The sequence below is a fragment of the Larus michahellis genome, chromosome 6, assembly GCF_964199755.1.
Source record: "Larus michahellis chromosome 6, bLarMic1.1, whole genome shotgun sequence".
Lineage (NCBI taxonomy): Eukaryota > Metazoa > Chordata > Aves > Charadriiformes > Laridae > Larus > Larus michahellis.
In genome coordinates this window covers 60,064,784-60,078,178 of record NC_133901.1, presented here as the reverse complement: position 1 = coordinate 60,078,178, position 13,395 = coordinate 60,064,784, and the positions used below count along the sequence as shown (strand labels likewise).

At 43.9% G+C, this 13,395-nt stretch overlaps 1 protein-coding gene across 2 annotated transcripts in view; it reads left to right on the top strand.

The window, feature by feature from the left end:
• The window catches only part of COL17A1 (collagen type XVII alpha 1 chain), a 41,837-nt gene that overhangs the window by 16,987 nt on the left and 11,455 nt on the right, over nucleotides 1-13,395 (top strand). For both annotated transcript variants that reach the window (XM_074593206.1, XM_074593205.1), the window contains exons 14-38: nucleotides 246-410; nucleotides 778-867; nucleotides 1,007-1,051; nucleotides 1,648-1,797; nucleotides 2,254-2,469; nucleotides 3,069-3,107; nucleotides 3,493-3,519; nucleotides 3,983-4,009; nucleotides 4,498-4,560; nucleotides 4,736-4,840; nucleotides 5,335-5,397; nucleotides 6,049-6,084; nucleotides 6,226-6,279; nucleotides 6,629-6,664; nucleotides 6,865-6,900; nucleotides 7,320-7,382; nucleotides 7,737-7,772; nucleotides 8,150-8,221; nucleotides 8,588-8,614; nucleotides 9,305-9,340; nucleotides 9,903-9,938; nucleotides 10,160-10,240; nucleotides 11,263-11,298; nucleotides 11,978-12,058; nucleotides 13,264-13,317. In XM_074593206.1, coding sequence (XP_074449307.1) covers nucleotides 246-410; nucleotides 778-867; nucleotides 1,007-1,051; nucleotides 1,648-1,797; nucleotides 2,254-2,469; nucleotides 3,069-3,107; nucleotides 3,493-3,519; nucleotides 3,983-4,009; nucleotides 4,498-4,560; nucleotides 4,736-4,840; nucleotides 5,335-5,397; nucleotides 6,049-6,084; nucleotides 6,226-6,279; nucleotides 6,629-6,664; nucleotides 6,865-6,900; nucleotides 7,320-7,382; nucleotides 7,737-7,772; nucleotides 8,150-8,221; nucleotides 8,588-8,614; nucleotides 9,305-9,340; nucleotides 9,903-9,938; nucleotides 10,160-10,240; nucleotides 11,263-11,298; nucleotides 11,978-12,058; nucleotides 13,264-13,317 — 1,674 coding nt within the window. The remainder of the gene's footprint in view (nucleotides 1-245; nucleotides 411-777; nucleotides 868-1,006; nucleotides 1,052-1,647; nucleotides 1,798-2,253; nucleotides 2,470-3,068; nucleotides 3,108-3,492; nucleotides 3,520-3,982; nucleotides 4,010-4,497; nucleotides 4,561-4,735; nucleotides 4,841-5,334; nucleotides 5,398-6,048; nucleotides 6,085-6,225; nucleotides 6,280-6,628; nucleotides 6,665-6,864; nucleotides 6,901-7,319; nucleotides 7,383-7,736; nucleotides 7,773-8,149; nucleotides 8,222-8,587; nucleotides 8,615-9,304; nucleotides 9,341-9,902; nucleotides 9,939-10,159; nucleotides 10,241-11,262; nucleotides 11,299-11,977; nucleotides 12,059-13,263; nucleotides 13,318-13,395) is intronic.

Sequence of the window (13,395 nt, the reverse complement as noted above, 5' to 3'; positions counted from 1 at the left end):
CCATTTCTGGTAGCAGTTGTTCCCCTGCTAATGAAATACACATCTCTAAGGAAATCTAATGACATCCACAGCTCTTCTCTTAGCTTCAGTAACCAGTGTGTCTCTTACTGGGTGTTTATAGTACTGGCAACACCAATCACAATGGGACTACCTATTATAATGAACAAAAGTGTTGTGGCTTGTAATTATGACTCAGTGGCCCACACTTATCTCCTCTTCTTTCCCATCCTTTACCAATATTCCAGGGGGAACTGTTTTGACCTCCCAGGGAGATGACATTCTGCGCAAAGACTGCAAGTTCCTGTTGCTGGAGAAGGAGAATGCCCCAGCAAAGAAGGAGATGGAGCTCTTGATCATGACAAAGGACAGTGGCAAAGTCTTTAGTGCCTCCACCACTGGGCTTAATGGAGGTAACTTCTCTTCTTTGGGACATATGGATATGCTGAGGACAGAGAAATGGAGAATGATCATAGAGGGAGTTCAGAGTTCAGGACACTACACCTGACTCAAACCCCTGCAAGCCAAACAAGAAGCCCTGTCAGGCAGTTAGCCTTTAACCATGCCAGCTGCAATCTAGGTCAAGCTTTTGCATTTGAAGTTCCAGCGTGTGCCTTGGAATATTTCACAACGCTCAGGAACTTTGAAAACAGATGTGGTTTAAAGAAGAAGAGCTATTGTCTCTTCCCAATAAAAACCAATGCCTTTTACCAATGAAAGAATATAGGCCTGGTTGAAGTTCTGGTGTAATGTTTTTAATTATATTCGGTTCCTGTTCAGGATCCTTTGTAGAAGACACCTTGAAGAAAGAGAAGCAGGGATTTTCCTCCTCTTACGCTACAGATACTGGCCTAAAATCAGATGCAAATGGTAAGAGTTTGTCCCTGTGGAAATGCAGTAGAACTTTCTCCTCCTGCCTCCATTGCTGCCTTCCCCTTTCAAGCCTATGCTCTAAGTTTAGTCATGCACAGAAAGATTGTTAAAACTTCTTTTACTGATGTTAAAACAGGAGCACTGAAATCTGTGCCAACAAGGGACAAAGCAACTTACGCAGGTAAGTGATGCAATTCTGACTTTCATTGTAAGAAGCACCACAGCACAATATACAAAAAAGCAACCATTCTTGAATGACATGAGTGATCTCTGTGCAATGACATCAGAGGGAGGGAATGCTCAGGGGGCTACTCTGTCTGTAATGAGCAGAGCACATGCCAGAGAAATTGGTACCAGTTGGAATATTTTGGCAGTTGGGGTATTTTTTTATTGCTGGAGAAAATCAGATAACTAACAGTACAGCTACCAGGACAAATTTATGGGGAGGAGAGGACTCAGACAGACCATGCTGGCTATTGCTGTCATTTATGGCTCAAATCTGTGCAAAAAATTGACCCCAAGCGAATCACATTTTTCAGCTGTTATTTTAAAATATATTGAGTGTTGTCCCTTTTTGGAATTCCCATTGGGAATGCTGTTCCCAGCTTCCACAGGGACTAGAATTACACCTACCTCGTGAAGAGTGGTGTGTAAAGATTTTTCCCCATAGCCCTTTGTATAATATTTCAGACCTTGCTGTCCTTATTCTAAGAGATTCTTGACTCTGAAGTCAAGGAACTCTTCATTAACCAGGAGACTGCCCCTTCCCTCTTCCAGAAATACGAAATGGTGATGCAGGGGGTGCAATTGGATCAGCACCATCCTGGTGTCCCTGTCGTTCCTGCTGCAGCTGGTGGAAATGGCTCCTGGGTTTGCTTCTGGCCTGGTTGCTTCTCCTTGGATTGCTTTTTGGCCTCATTGCTCTGGGTAAGAAATAACAGAGAAAGAAAATGTTGGATGGGATAGAAAGACAAGCAGAGGCAAGCTGGCAAAGAGGCCAAGTGCCAGAGATATCAAGCCAGAGAACTGAGGAGGTGCACATTCAGCTTGGTGGTGACTGCCACTAAGATATTACAAATGGACAGAAAGAACAGATAAGGAATATAAACTATTGATGAGGGGTTATGTAGTCTTGGGGTGAGTAGAATAGGAAAACTCCTGAGATTTGAAGTCTTACCTCTCAGGGACTAACAGATTCCAAAGTCATTACTTACACTCAAAATATCCCGGCTAGAAAAGAAAAGATAAAAATAATAATCCTGCAAAACTCAATGGCCATAATTATCTGAAACAGTGTTGCCTTGTCCCTGCTATTAGAAGTAGATAGTTTCAGGCATGCATCTGTGGCAGCATGTTCCCTAGCATTTTACTTTAATCTTCCAGCGGAAGAAGTGAGAAAGCTGAAATCTCGTGTGGAAAACCTGGAAAAAATCAATGGCGGCCTCCTGACAATTAACCAAGGGAATCCAAAAATAGAAAAGGATGTTTCAAGAGTAGACTTTCTTCATGGTATTTCACCCTCCTCAACCTTCCCTTATGAAAATGAAGAGTCAGTTTGGTTGATGGTGAAGAGCAGACTGAACAAGGAAGTAGAACGAGGTGAGCAAAGCCAATGTCTGTGATGCTGCATGAGACCAGATTATTTAAAGGGGAGTGGGGGGATTTGATTGCCCAAGGGCCCCAAGACCAGGACTTTTAGAGTGCAATGAAGTCTGTCAAAAATAGCGCCCTCACAGACAGGCTGTGCTGGAGCTCAAAGTGCTGCCACTAACACTGGTGGTACATCCCTTAAAGCCAGAAGAAAATGGAGAAGAAAGGAGGTTGTGGACGTGCTATCCTGTGCCAGGGTGTGTCATGTTTTCTGTAGCAAGTAACTTTTCCATTTTGAAAGAACTACACAGAAAAATGAACCCACACCTTATTTCTCATTCTACTTTTGTTAGCAAGGGAAAGATGATTTACTTCTGTTTAGCAGATGATGGAAATAGGTTAAGAACAGAGGGGCCTGCATTCTCCCAGTTTCAGAAGTTTGACAGATTTGTGAAAGCAAATTTGCTGAGGAAACTCTACTTACGCAGCCATGCTGTGCTTGATAGCCTGTTGCCTGCAGGCTCAAAATCCAAATAGAAGGATCCTTGAAGCGAGTAGCTATTCTGTTGTGCAATGCACTCTAACAGCCCCTTCACTTTCTGTTGCAGGCTACTTCCGAGGGGAGAGAGGAGAACCTGGTGAGAAAGGTACAGCAATATAGTCCTTCTCTTCCTCTGTCCTATTCTTTGGCTCTGACAATGGACAAGTTTGGGGTGGATGTTCCCACAAGGGGCAATGGGCAGTGAGAAAGATGAAGCTGGTTTATACTTGAACAAAAGGATTGTAAAGCTAGTTTGCCACTTAAACTGTAGAGGGCCAGATCCTGTTTATTGTCCCAGTGTGGAAGTCCAGATCCTGTTTGCCGCTAATGGGATGGGTCTGATCCTGCACTATTCAAGTGTCCCTGTTCACCCATAACTCTTTCATGTTTCATTGAAGGTGGAAAACCAACTGGAAAACAAAATGAATGAATAATCATTGGAAATATCTCCAAGATCTCTCCTGATTTTAATTTTTTTCTTCTTTTCTCAGGTGACATGGGAATGCAAGGTCCCAGAGGTGAGTCTGGAGTTACCTGCTTCCTCAGGTAGATTGGCAGCCTGCCACAGGGCCTGGGTAGCAAATGGATTTTTGTTACTCCAGAAGTTAGAGAAGCTGATGCATCCTGTAGTTCAGAGATTGTTGTGATGGTTGGGTTTTTTTGCTCTTCTTCTGAGTAAAGACTATTTTAGAGTTCACAGTAGAAGAGAAAACAAATCTAGAAACTTCTTTCACCTGGATGAAAGTCGTTGTTGAAGCCAAGCTCTACCTGGTTTAATCACAGAGTGGTTCACAGGATTTTGTGTGGTGTGAGTGATTCAGTCTATTGCATAAATACAAGGGGGGCAATGTGGCACTGCTGGAGATGGCAGAACTTGTAAACATGCCAGGAACATACATTCCTTTTTATGAGGGGTGAGGGTCAGCCAAAGTGACTGTCTCTTTCAGTCCCCACTGACTGTCTATTTCTTTCTCCCTACAGGAGAGCGAGGACTTCCTGGTGTCCCAGGTGGGCAACAGTACAATTCCCCTTTGAGGGAGGACATTTAGTGACATTACTGTAGGGAAGAGGAAATTTTGCACTGCAAACCTAGCTCGAGGTTTTCTAAAGAGTTGATATTTAGCATAGACTAAGTCTCTTGATTAATACCTTGATGCTGAGCTACAGACTCAGCTCAGAGACTTGATTACAAGCAAGGCCTCAGCCCGACTTCCACTTAGTTGAACATTTCTAATTTGGGGGTGTGAAGATCCCAGCCTAATTTGAAAGAGTCCCACAACTGCATGAGTACTTGGCCCGACTTCTTTGTGCTCTTTTATGTATTGTGTTCTTCTAAAGAGATCCCCGTTCAAGTACCCACCTTCCAAGTAATGTATTTTTTACCCCAGCTGATTTTTTACCCCAGCCTTCCAGGCTTCAGGTTTCCCTGATTTGCATGTTATTCTTTCACGGTACACAGACAAGGATTCTGAACATTTGGGTTTTTTTCTTTCCAGGCATTCCTGGTCCAATTGGGCACCAAGGACCAGAGGGACCGAAAGGACAGAAAGGCAGCATGGGTAAGCATTTCTCTCAGTGCTGTGAGTCCCTCACAACTGATTGACATATGGCATGGGAATACAGACACCAGGTTGGTGTGATCATTGCCTTTCCCCATGGAGGTGGCCATGGATCCTCTTGCCCAAGGCCTCCCATAAAGACACCTTTTTTTTACAAGGCATTTTTTTCCTATAGGTGATCCTGGCATGGAAGGTCCCATGGGACAAAGAGGTCGAGAAGGGCTACCAGGGCCTCGAGGGGAGCCTGGACCCCCAGGATTTGGAGAAAAAGGAGACAGAGGTAGGAACTAGGTGTCCCATTCTTCGATAAAGCAGAGATGGACAAAAGCTGGAGTTTGGTCCCAATTTATAAAATACCTCCGAGATAGAATTTGATTTGATTATTTAAATCCAGATTTAATTTTTAGACATTTCGCAGCACAGAAAAAGCTGGCATAAGGGATTTTTTTGCCAAGGTTACAATGGGTAAACAAAGGTTGGTTTTGCCAGGTCTCACAGTCAGGTTTGACTTTGTCAGAACCAAAAGTGCTTAGTATCAAGGTCATCTTCTCCCCTGTTATTTTAGTCACCAAAGCTGGGGAATTTGCTTGCTCATCCTAAAGCCCAGTGAGATGGGATTTTTTTCTTGGTCAATGCATGCTTATTTGCGTGTTTTGAACTGACCAGCAGATTGTTCACGACACTTGCCTGAGAAAGAATAACAGGAGATGGGATAATGGAAAAATGGGAACACAATTGTATTCTATAGTATCTATTCATGTTCTTATTCTGCAGGTGCGGTTGGTGAGCCAGGTCCTCCAGGGCCACCTGGTCCCCCAGGTTCTGCTGGCCTTAAAGGTAAATAAAAAGATGGACAGAGAGAGCCTAGCAGACTGGTTAGGAGTAGATGAGTACTCTAGCCTTCCTGTTTCACTTGTGTTGCACTGCAGTAACCAGAAAAGTGAACTAATGGTCCTCATTTTAGATAAAATTTACTTTGGTGGGTACACATAACCTTTAGAGCAATAAATTCTTGGAGATTTTTAGTGGGAGTGGGTATTAGCAGGGACATTTCCCAAAACACCAGTCTTTAAGATGTGTGATGTTCCCAGATGGTTTTTCTCTGCTTTCAGAAACAATAAGGTAAACTCCATATCACTAACAGGCTTCTAACAGAGTTCCAGCTCTACAATACATGTAACTGGGATAAAAATTGCACTATAAAAAATGAGTCCCACTTAAATCACAGGTCCCAGCGTGTCAGCCAAGATGGAAGGCTTGAGTCTCTTTGCCTTACTTTAGGGAAAACCTCTTCCTCTGTGTCACAAAGGAACTGAGTTGCGTAGATTTGTTGTCCTGGTTTTGAGGATGCCGGTGATGTAAATTCTTCTAGTGGCTGGGGGAATTCCAATCTGCTAAACACCTATTGGGTTGTGGATGCTGTTGGACAAACCAAAAGAGTTAATTTTCTAATTGTGGTGTTACTGAATCCATGTTTGTTATTCACAGGTCTGATGGGTTCTCCAGGCCCACAAGGTCCTCCAGGTGAGTGCTGTGGCATCTGGCACTTTGCTCTGGCATCTAGAGACTAGAGAAAACAAAAACGGAGTGATAGCTTCTCATAGTTTTTCTTCTTCAGTGAAGCATAATGTATGGATCAAACCCCCCCACCTCATTTTTCTGCAGGTCCTCCCGGCCTACAAGGATTTAGAGGAGAAGCAGGTCTCCCAGGTGCTAAAGGTAAGCTTCTCGTCCCCTCAGCAATTACAGCAGCACTAGCTGATGTGCTTTTCTAGCACTGCTCTGAGTACCAGACTTGGACTGAGCACGTAACATTTTGATGCTAGGGGCAAAGAAAAGCATAAGACTGAGGAAAAAGGGAGGAGGAACTAGATTTAGTGATTGCAAGCAAATGTTGAGAAACACAAGAGACACAGAGGTGATAGAGTAATCTAGGTGGGGAAACATGGTTGGAAGGAAGGGAATTTCCAGTTTGAGTTTGTCTGATATCAGAGTACCTGTGACGCATGAAATTCCTTTCCCTTCTGACTTGTTACTACTGTTCTTCAATTATCCATATATCTTTCAGGTGAGAAAGGAGCCAGTGGAGCCCCTGGACCCAAAGGTATGTTGATCAATTAACTATCTTTTGTGGATATTTTCTTTAGATTCCTTTAGATATGGCTAATGTCCATGGGTATTAACTCCATCATTCTTTGGGTTTTTCTTGTGTGCTCTTGTCAGAAAGCAGACTTCGTTTTCTCTGATGGAAACATTTTACAATGAAACAATCTCACAGAATCCTTCCCTTTTTTTGTCCCACAGGTGATCAGGGTGAGAAGGGTTCTCGTGGAATGACAGGTCAGTGGATTGTTTCCCTGGAGTAACAGCCTATCTAATGTACACATGCATTTTTTGAGGTTCCAAATAACAGTATAGCCCAGCCAATCCCAGTTAGCTTTCTGAGAAAGTATAATGATGATTATTGATTATAGGAGTTTTAGTTTTGCACCCAAGTTTTTAACAAATAGATCCCATTCTTGATACCAGTAATCTTGGTAGCAATCTCTCTGTATTTAGCTTTAGGGAAATTTTCCTTCACATACCCTATATTCACTTCACTTGTGCTTTTCTAATCCCCAGAGACAGTCACAAATCATGAGGCCTGAGCGTTCTGTCAATGCTGTTTTTCAATTGCAAAGCACCAAACATTGCTGACAGTCATAAATTGTATCTTCACCAAGATTTGTTTGATTCATTTTCATACCATTTCGCTACAGGTGAACAAGGCTCAAGAGGAATGCCTGGTCCTCCAGGAGAGCCAGGGGCTAAAGGACCTGTAGGTGGGTAACAGAAAACAGCTGTGTTTGTATGCGGGGTAATGTAATTTCCACCCAGAGAGTATTTCGATGAGCACGGACAAGGAAATAATATGGGAGTGGAATCACACTGGTTGTGATCCTAGGTTTTTTCTCTAGATAGCTAAGATTAGTCTGTATGCTCAGAAAAGATGCCCTACAGTTAAGTTTCAAGTGAACTTTTTCTGGATCTTCAGTAACTGTAGCCAAAGTTTCTTTCAGATGCAATATGATAAAAAGCCACTTTCTTGTGTTTAGGGCTGTGCTCCACTTAGTAGGAGGACAGGGCAACTGTGGTACTATTTCAGCGATCTCTAACAATCTCTTTTCTTTGGACAGGACAAGCTGGCCGTGATGGACAGCCAGGTGAAAAAGGTAAGCGATTCCTTTGCAGTAGAAGTGCAGGTACTTTCTGATTTGTCAGGAGGTTGATTTGTGAAAGGGGTGGGAGAAGATGGCAACACGTTCACGTTCTGGGATCTTGCTGTCTCAGAACTGTAGAGTCAACCATGTAAGCATGGAACTGAGACATATAAGGGAACTGCCTGTAAACGTGTGACAGAGTTCTTCTCACTACAGAACTCTTCTGTCATTGATGTTCACCTCCCAGACAGTGATGCTGGAAATGGCTAGTTGGCTATGAGGATATAATAGGTAGAAGGTGCTGTAGGACAGTTGGTGGCCAAGCTTGAATGGATCGGTAGATTGTAAGTCAGTGACTTCTGGCTTGTTAATGGTGATTATATCCCTAGGTGAACCAGGTCTTATGGGAATGCCAGGAGTCCGAGGCCCTCCAGGACCCACTGGCGATGCAGGACAGCCAGGTAAAAGCATACAGAGAACAAAAACACTTTTTGCTTTGTCAGGAACACACATGTCTTTGTCAACAATTTCCAGTCTTAATTTGAAGTTAAGGCTTGCAGAGGATCTCTGTACTGTAAGATGGTGATGAAAGGAAAACACACAGGGAATCTGGACACTATGTGATCTCAGCATTGCACTTGCTGTAAACAAGAACATCAGCTGCTATGAGCCAACGTTCAGTTTACATGCCAGTTGGTAGGCCAGTTTACACCACTTGTGGACTGTGTGCTATAATTTTAAGTAAATGTAATCTTTTTCTCCCTGGCTATCCTTTCCCCACCTGAAATTTGTTCAGACATCTTAGAAATTTTGTCTTTTTCTTCCAGGTCTCACAGGACCCCAAGGACCACCAGGTAGGTTTTTCCACTGTGTTCTGATTTATCAATGACACTGTTTGGTACAGGTTCAAAAAACCCTTGTAATTTTCCGTTTGTGGTGCTCGTGGTGATGTCCCAAGGTTTCTGCATCCCCCTTGGCTTTTGAGACAGCGTTTGTGGTTGGAGTGTAATTTTTGAGGAGTGCAAGGCCTTGGAGTGTTTGAAAATTTGCCTCTCCCCAAAACATAGTTTGCAACAAATAACATGTTTCAGTTCCTCGTGCATCACTGAAAAGTCCTTCTAATCAGCAGCAGAAACGGAGGGGAGAGGATGTAGCAATAGAGGTAGAAACAGAGAACATGACATCTGCAAGCAGAGGTGGTTTGGGGGGCAAGTCACCAGGTAATTTATCCAGGAGCCTGAGAACATGGAGCAGTACCTCAAAGAAACTACAGGCAAATCTAGGGAGCAGTGCCATCATCCAGGGAGCATGGGAGAAGGGAAGCCCTTAACTACGCCCAGGGGCACTACCAGCTCAGTCTACAGTCCGCTGCGAGTTCCTTCACTTGCTGTCAGGGATCTGCTTATAAATGCTGTAAGTCAGGGTCTTGAGTAGGGATTTCCTTCTATAAACCCACAAGTGAAACTCAGCTGGGGTACCTGGAAAAAATAAAAGAAGCAGTATTTGCAGTAACCATTTTAAATTGTTCATCTACCTCATATCAGGACTTCCAGGCAACCCAGGCCGACCAGGGGCTAAAGGTAAGTTTTGTTTTTTCCCTAATACTCATTTACTCTCTAAGCTCTTCATTTTTGTGAGGATTATCTGCTCTACTGACCAGTCCCTGAATCAACAGTGGCATCTAGTGGCTTTAGGAAAGGAAGGTTTGAGAAACAGACGGTAGGCAAAGCCTCCTTGAGCGTACACGAAAGGCTGAGCATCTGCTGAGGCACTCAGCATGACCGTTCTCCCCTGAGAAAATCTTAGCAAACCTGATTCTGCCCTGAGCATATGAGTATGATGCCTGGTGACTGCAATGGATAAATTAAGGCCTACTGCCTATTCAGGCAGATGTAGTGCTTGGAAAGCTGATGAGAGGCTATCTCTGGATTTGCTGAACTCTGTTGCTTCCCCCATGACCTTCTAGTGCTATGACTTCTCAGACAAGAGATCAAGGGCAAAGAGAACAGAAATCACATGTTTAATAAGATAATGTAATTGAGCTAGTGACAAATCCCCCCAAAAAAAGAATCACAGAATCACAGAATGATAGGGGTTGGAAGGGATCTCTGAAGTTCATCTTTTGTCCCTTTCTTTTCATAGGAGAAACTGGAGCTCCAGGAAAAGTCATAAGTGCTGGTATGTAGTGCTGTGAGAGTTCAAATGCTTCTGCTTTTGGAGGATTTTACCTGTTTTTGTTATGCCTCCTAAATTCATCTCAGCTGTGTATACTGGTGCTCCCTATGTTGGGAGAATACGTATGCTATAGAAGTGTGATTCCTTAAGGATAGATTTGTTACATGTTCACTGGATGTGTATATATATGTGTATGTGTGCAAGTGCATGTGTTTGTGTTTCAGAGGGTTCGTCAACTATTGCTCTGCCAGGCCCACCAGGTCCCCCAGGCCCAGCCGGCCCCACTGGACCCCCAGGTGTTCCAGGTGAGGAAGCCGCTCCTCTGCTGTGAATTTTGCAGGCAGCCTGCATCGTTGTGCATCCAGTTCTTAATTTAATGTGTGACGTTTATTGTCTCTGCCAGGCTGCGCTGCCTGGGAGGCAAGATTGCTCAGGAAATCTAGATACTCATGGTCCTCACCCTTCCCTGCAGAAAGACCAAGATCTCAGGCTGAGTTAGGGACGCAGCAGCCTCAAGGGAGAAATGGGATATGATCACAGGGGGACAGGACAGAAGGGAGAGCTGATAAGATGAAGAAACTGGAAACACTGTTGTTGTCGTTTGGTCTGCTGAGTACAAAGTAGTGATAGGTCAAATCCAGCAAGTAGATCCAAGCTCTTTTGCCTCTCAGGAAAGCAGGCTTGTGTCTGGTCCTTCTCCTGGCACTGTTACTGAAATCAGGAAGTGCTTGTTTTCCAGTCTTAGCTTTGAACTCAAGACAGCAGAAATCCCACATGAGCATCTACAAATCTTTCACACAAACACATACACAGACTCTGGCTATGCATGACCTTGGTCCTCAGACTTCTCTGTCCCAGGTCAGACACTGTCCTACAGCACGCTGGTGTCAGGCAGCAGAATTTCTGATCCCTGGTTCTCATGGCAGTTCTGTGCCACTGCCAGGTGTATAGCTGGAGCCAATCCTGGAGCTGCTTTGTTAGAGCTAGGCTTGATTTGCAGCAGGGAATGCAAGAGGAGGGTTGGGCCTGTTGCATTTCTGTTGTGGTCAGTGACATTCTGGTTGTTTCCCCAGCCTAAGAGGCACCAAGCACTTTAAGTGCCACATGGTGGAAAATAAGCCTCTTCTCTGGAGCTTCAAGCAATACGTGGGACATTGATGAATTCACACGCCATAGCAATTCCATTTACTTGTGCAGACAAATACATTATTTGATAATCCAACTTCTTATAAAAGACCTATTGATTCTTTCCTGCTACTGTAAAATACTGTAAAATACAACCAAGAAAATCTAATGCAATCTGTTTTTTTTTTTCCTTTGAAACCAGGTCCTGTTGGACCAGCTGGTCTCCCTGGACAGCAAGGTACCATTCTCCATCAGCTTTGATTCTGCTTCTTAAGAGAACTGAATTCATTAGTTTTCCTTTGTTTCTAATTCTTTCAGCCCTTGGCACAATCTCTCTCCCTTTTGTTTGCAGATTTCTTTCTTTCAGTTCATTTTGCTGCATTATTTGGCATAATTAATCTTATAAAGAATTTCTATTCTTTTTTTCTTTCCCTGGGGAAGAAGGGGGTGATAAAAGCCAGTGTGATGTGGATGCTGCAAATGTCTTTTTTTCTTATGTTATTTTTTCTGGAGGCTGGTATTTCTAAGGCACCTCTCAAGTGCAGTTGCCTTTCTGTGGCAGGGAATATGTCCTGCTGGATACGTCCTGCCATTTTGAAAGGTGGGAGAACAAACTAGAGGCAAATTGGGAATAATGTCACTGTGAAACCACTGTCAATTGGACAGACATCTGTTTGGAAGGGCCTGAACAGAGCTGACTCCTAAGAACCTTTCTTAGCCAGTTTTGTATGATCCTGTTAGGGCAAATTGTGCAGTAATTTCCACATTTGAATACAGTGTCCCTCAGAGCCAGGGATTGAGTTGATGCTCTCAGTTCAGCAAAGTCTGAACTTGTTGTCAAGGAAGTGAGGAGTGGGTACAAAATGTCACCCTCTTTCACTTAAATAATTAACTTTTTTTTTTTTTTCCTGAAAAAGGTCCACGGGGTGAGAAGGGATCCCCAGGTGAAGCTGTGATAGAAACTATCAAAACAGAAGTCTCATCATTAGCATCTCAAAGTAAGTGGACCTGCCTTTCCACTCCTTTGCTTGGAGAGGTGCCAGACACCTCAAGGCCTGCTCACAGCTAACAGGAGATGACCCTACCTCTTTCCCCTCGACACAGGGGAAGTGTGTGTGTGTATGTTTGGTGGTGGGACAGCAATACCAGCTGCTTCTTCTGCCCTCCTTCTCATCTGTGCATCCCAAAGTGCTTTCAAAAAGAGGTAGATGCCATCAGGCCCATGTCACAGAGAGGAAAGCTAAGAAATGGTGACTGGTGAACATTCGTTAAGAGCAGAGATGGTCACGGGATGTGAAGTTTCAGCCTGGCCTTTTAGCCACTGTGTTCACACAGGGAAGTTCCCCATGTAATATGAACACGGAGCCATCCTCAAGAGGAGAACCAGTTTGAAAAGGCACGTTCATCTGAGCTACAGAAATCAGAATCTCTGCAAATTAGAGGATGAACTCACAGGGGAGCACAAGCTATTTTTAGATGAAAATAAGTGAAGCAGAGCAGAATGGTTTAGCAGCATCCCGAGAAAAATGTCTGCTTGCTCTGTGCAATACTAAATGTGTGATTCACTTACAGTCAGTATTCCTAGGACCTCTGCAATTGTGCAGGAGAGGCAAGGTAGAGGAGGGCATAAAAATCATAATTGGTCCTTGCCTGAATGGGGTTATATAGATTCAGACCACGCTTCAGTACTGTCCCATCCCCCATTCAGGAGTCTTGGATCTCAGCATCACTGAATTTTTGAGTTTGTGCCTCAGCTTGCAGGTGAGGATACATCTCCAATCAAGATAACACAGTGCAGCTACTTGTTAAATAATGGCTGCATAATGTTGTCCTCCCAAAATTTGTCCCTCTTTGAAAGAATCTTTCCTCTCCTTGAAAGTTCTTTCTCTCCTCTAGTCTTTGAGTCCTTTGCTCTTTCCCTCAGCAACCATTACTCTCCAGAGAGATCTCCTCCCTGTTTCTAATATGCTGCCAGCCTGCTCAGCACTGTATTTTGCTTCATGTCCAAACCTGCATGCTGGCAACCAAATACTTCTCTCCTCTCCCCTCTCTGTCTCAACTTTGGGTTAGGTCATCCAGGTCCTGCCTTAGTCCACCTTTGACTGTAAGAGCTTCTAACAGCACCAAAATGACAGTGTTTCCATAGCAGCAGTAGCTCCATAGCAACAATTTTCCCTTTTTTGTGTGTGTTTCATTTGCACAGTGATGGCAGATTTACAAGGGCGAGCAGGACCACCAGGTCCCCCTGGACCACCAGGTACGTAATATAGCAGAGCTCAGTACATAAGAAGGGGGATGTTAATACACATGGCACGTTTCTGGGCCATGCAGATTG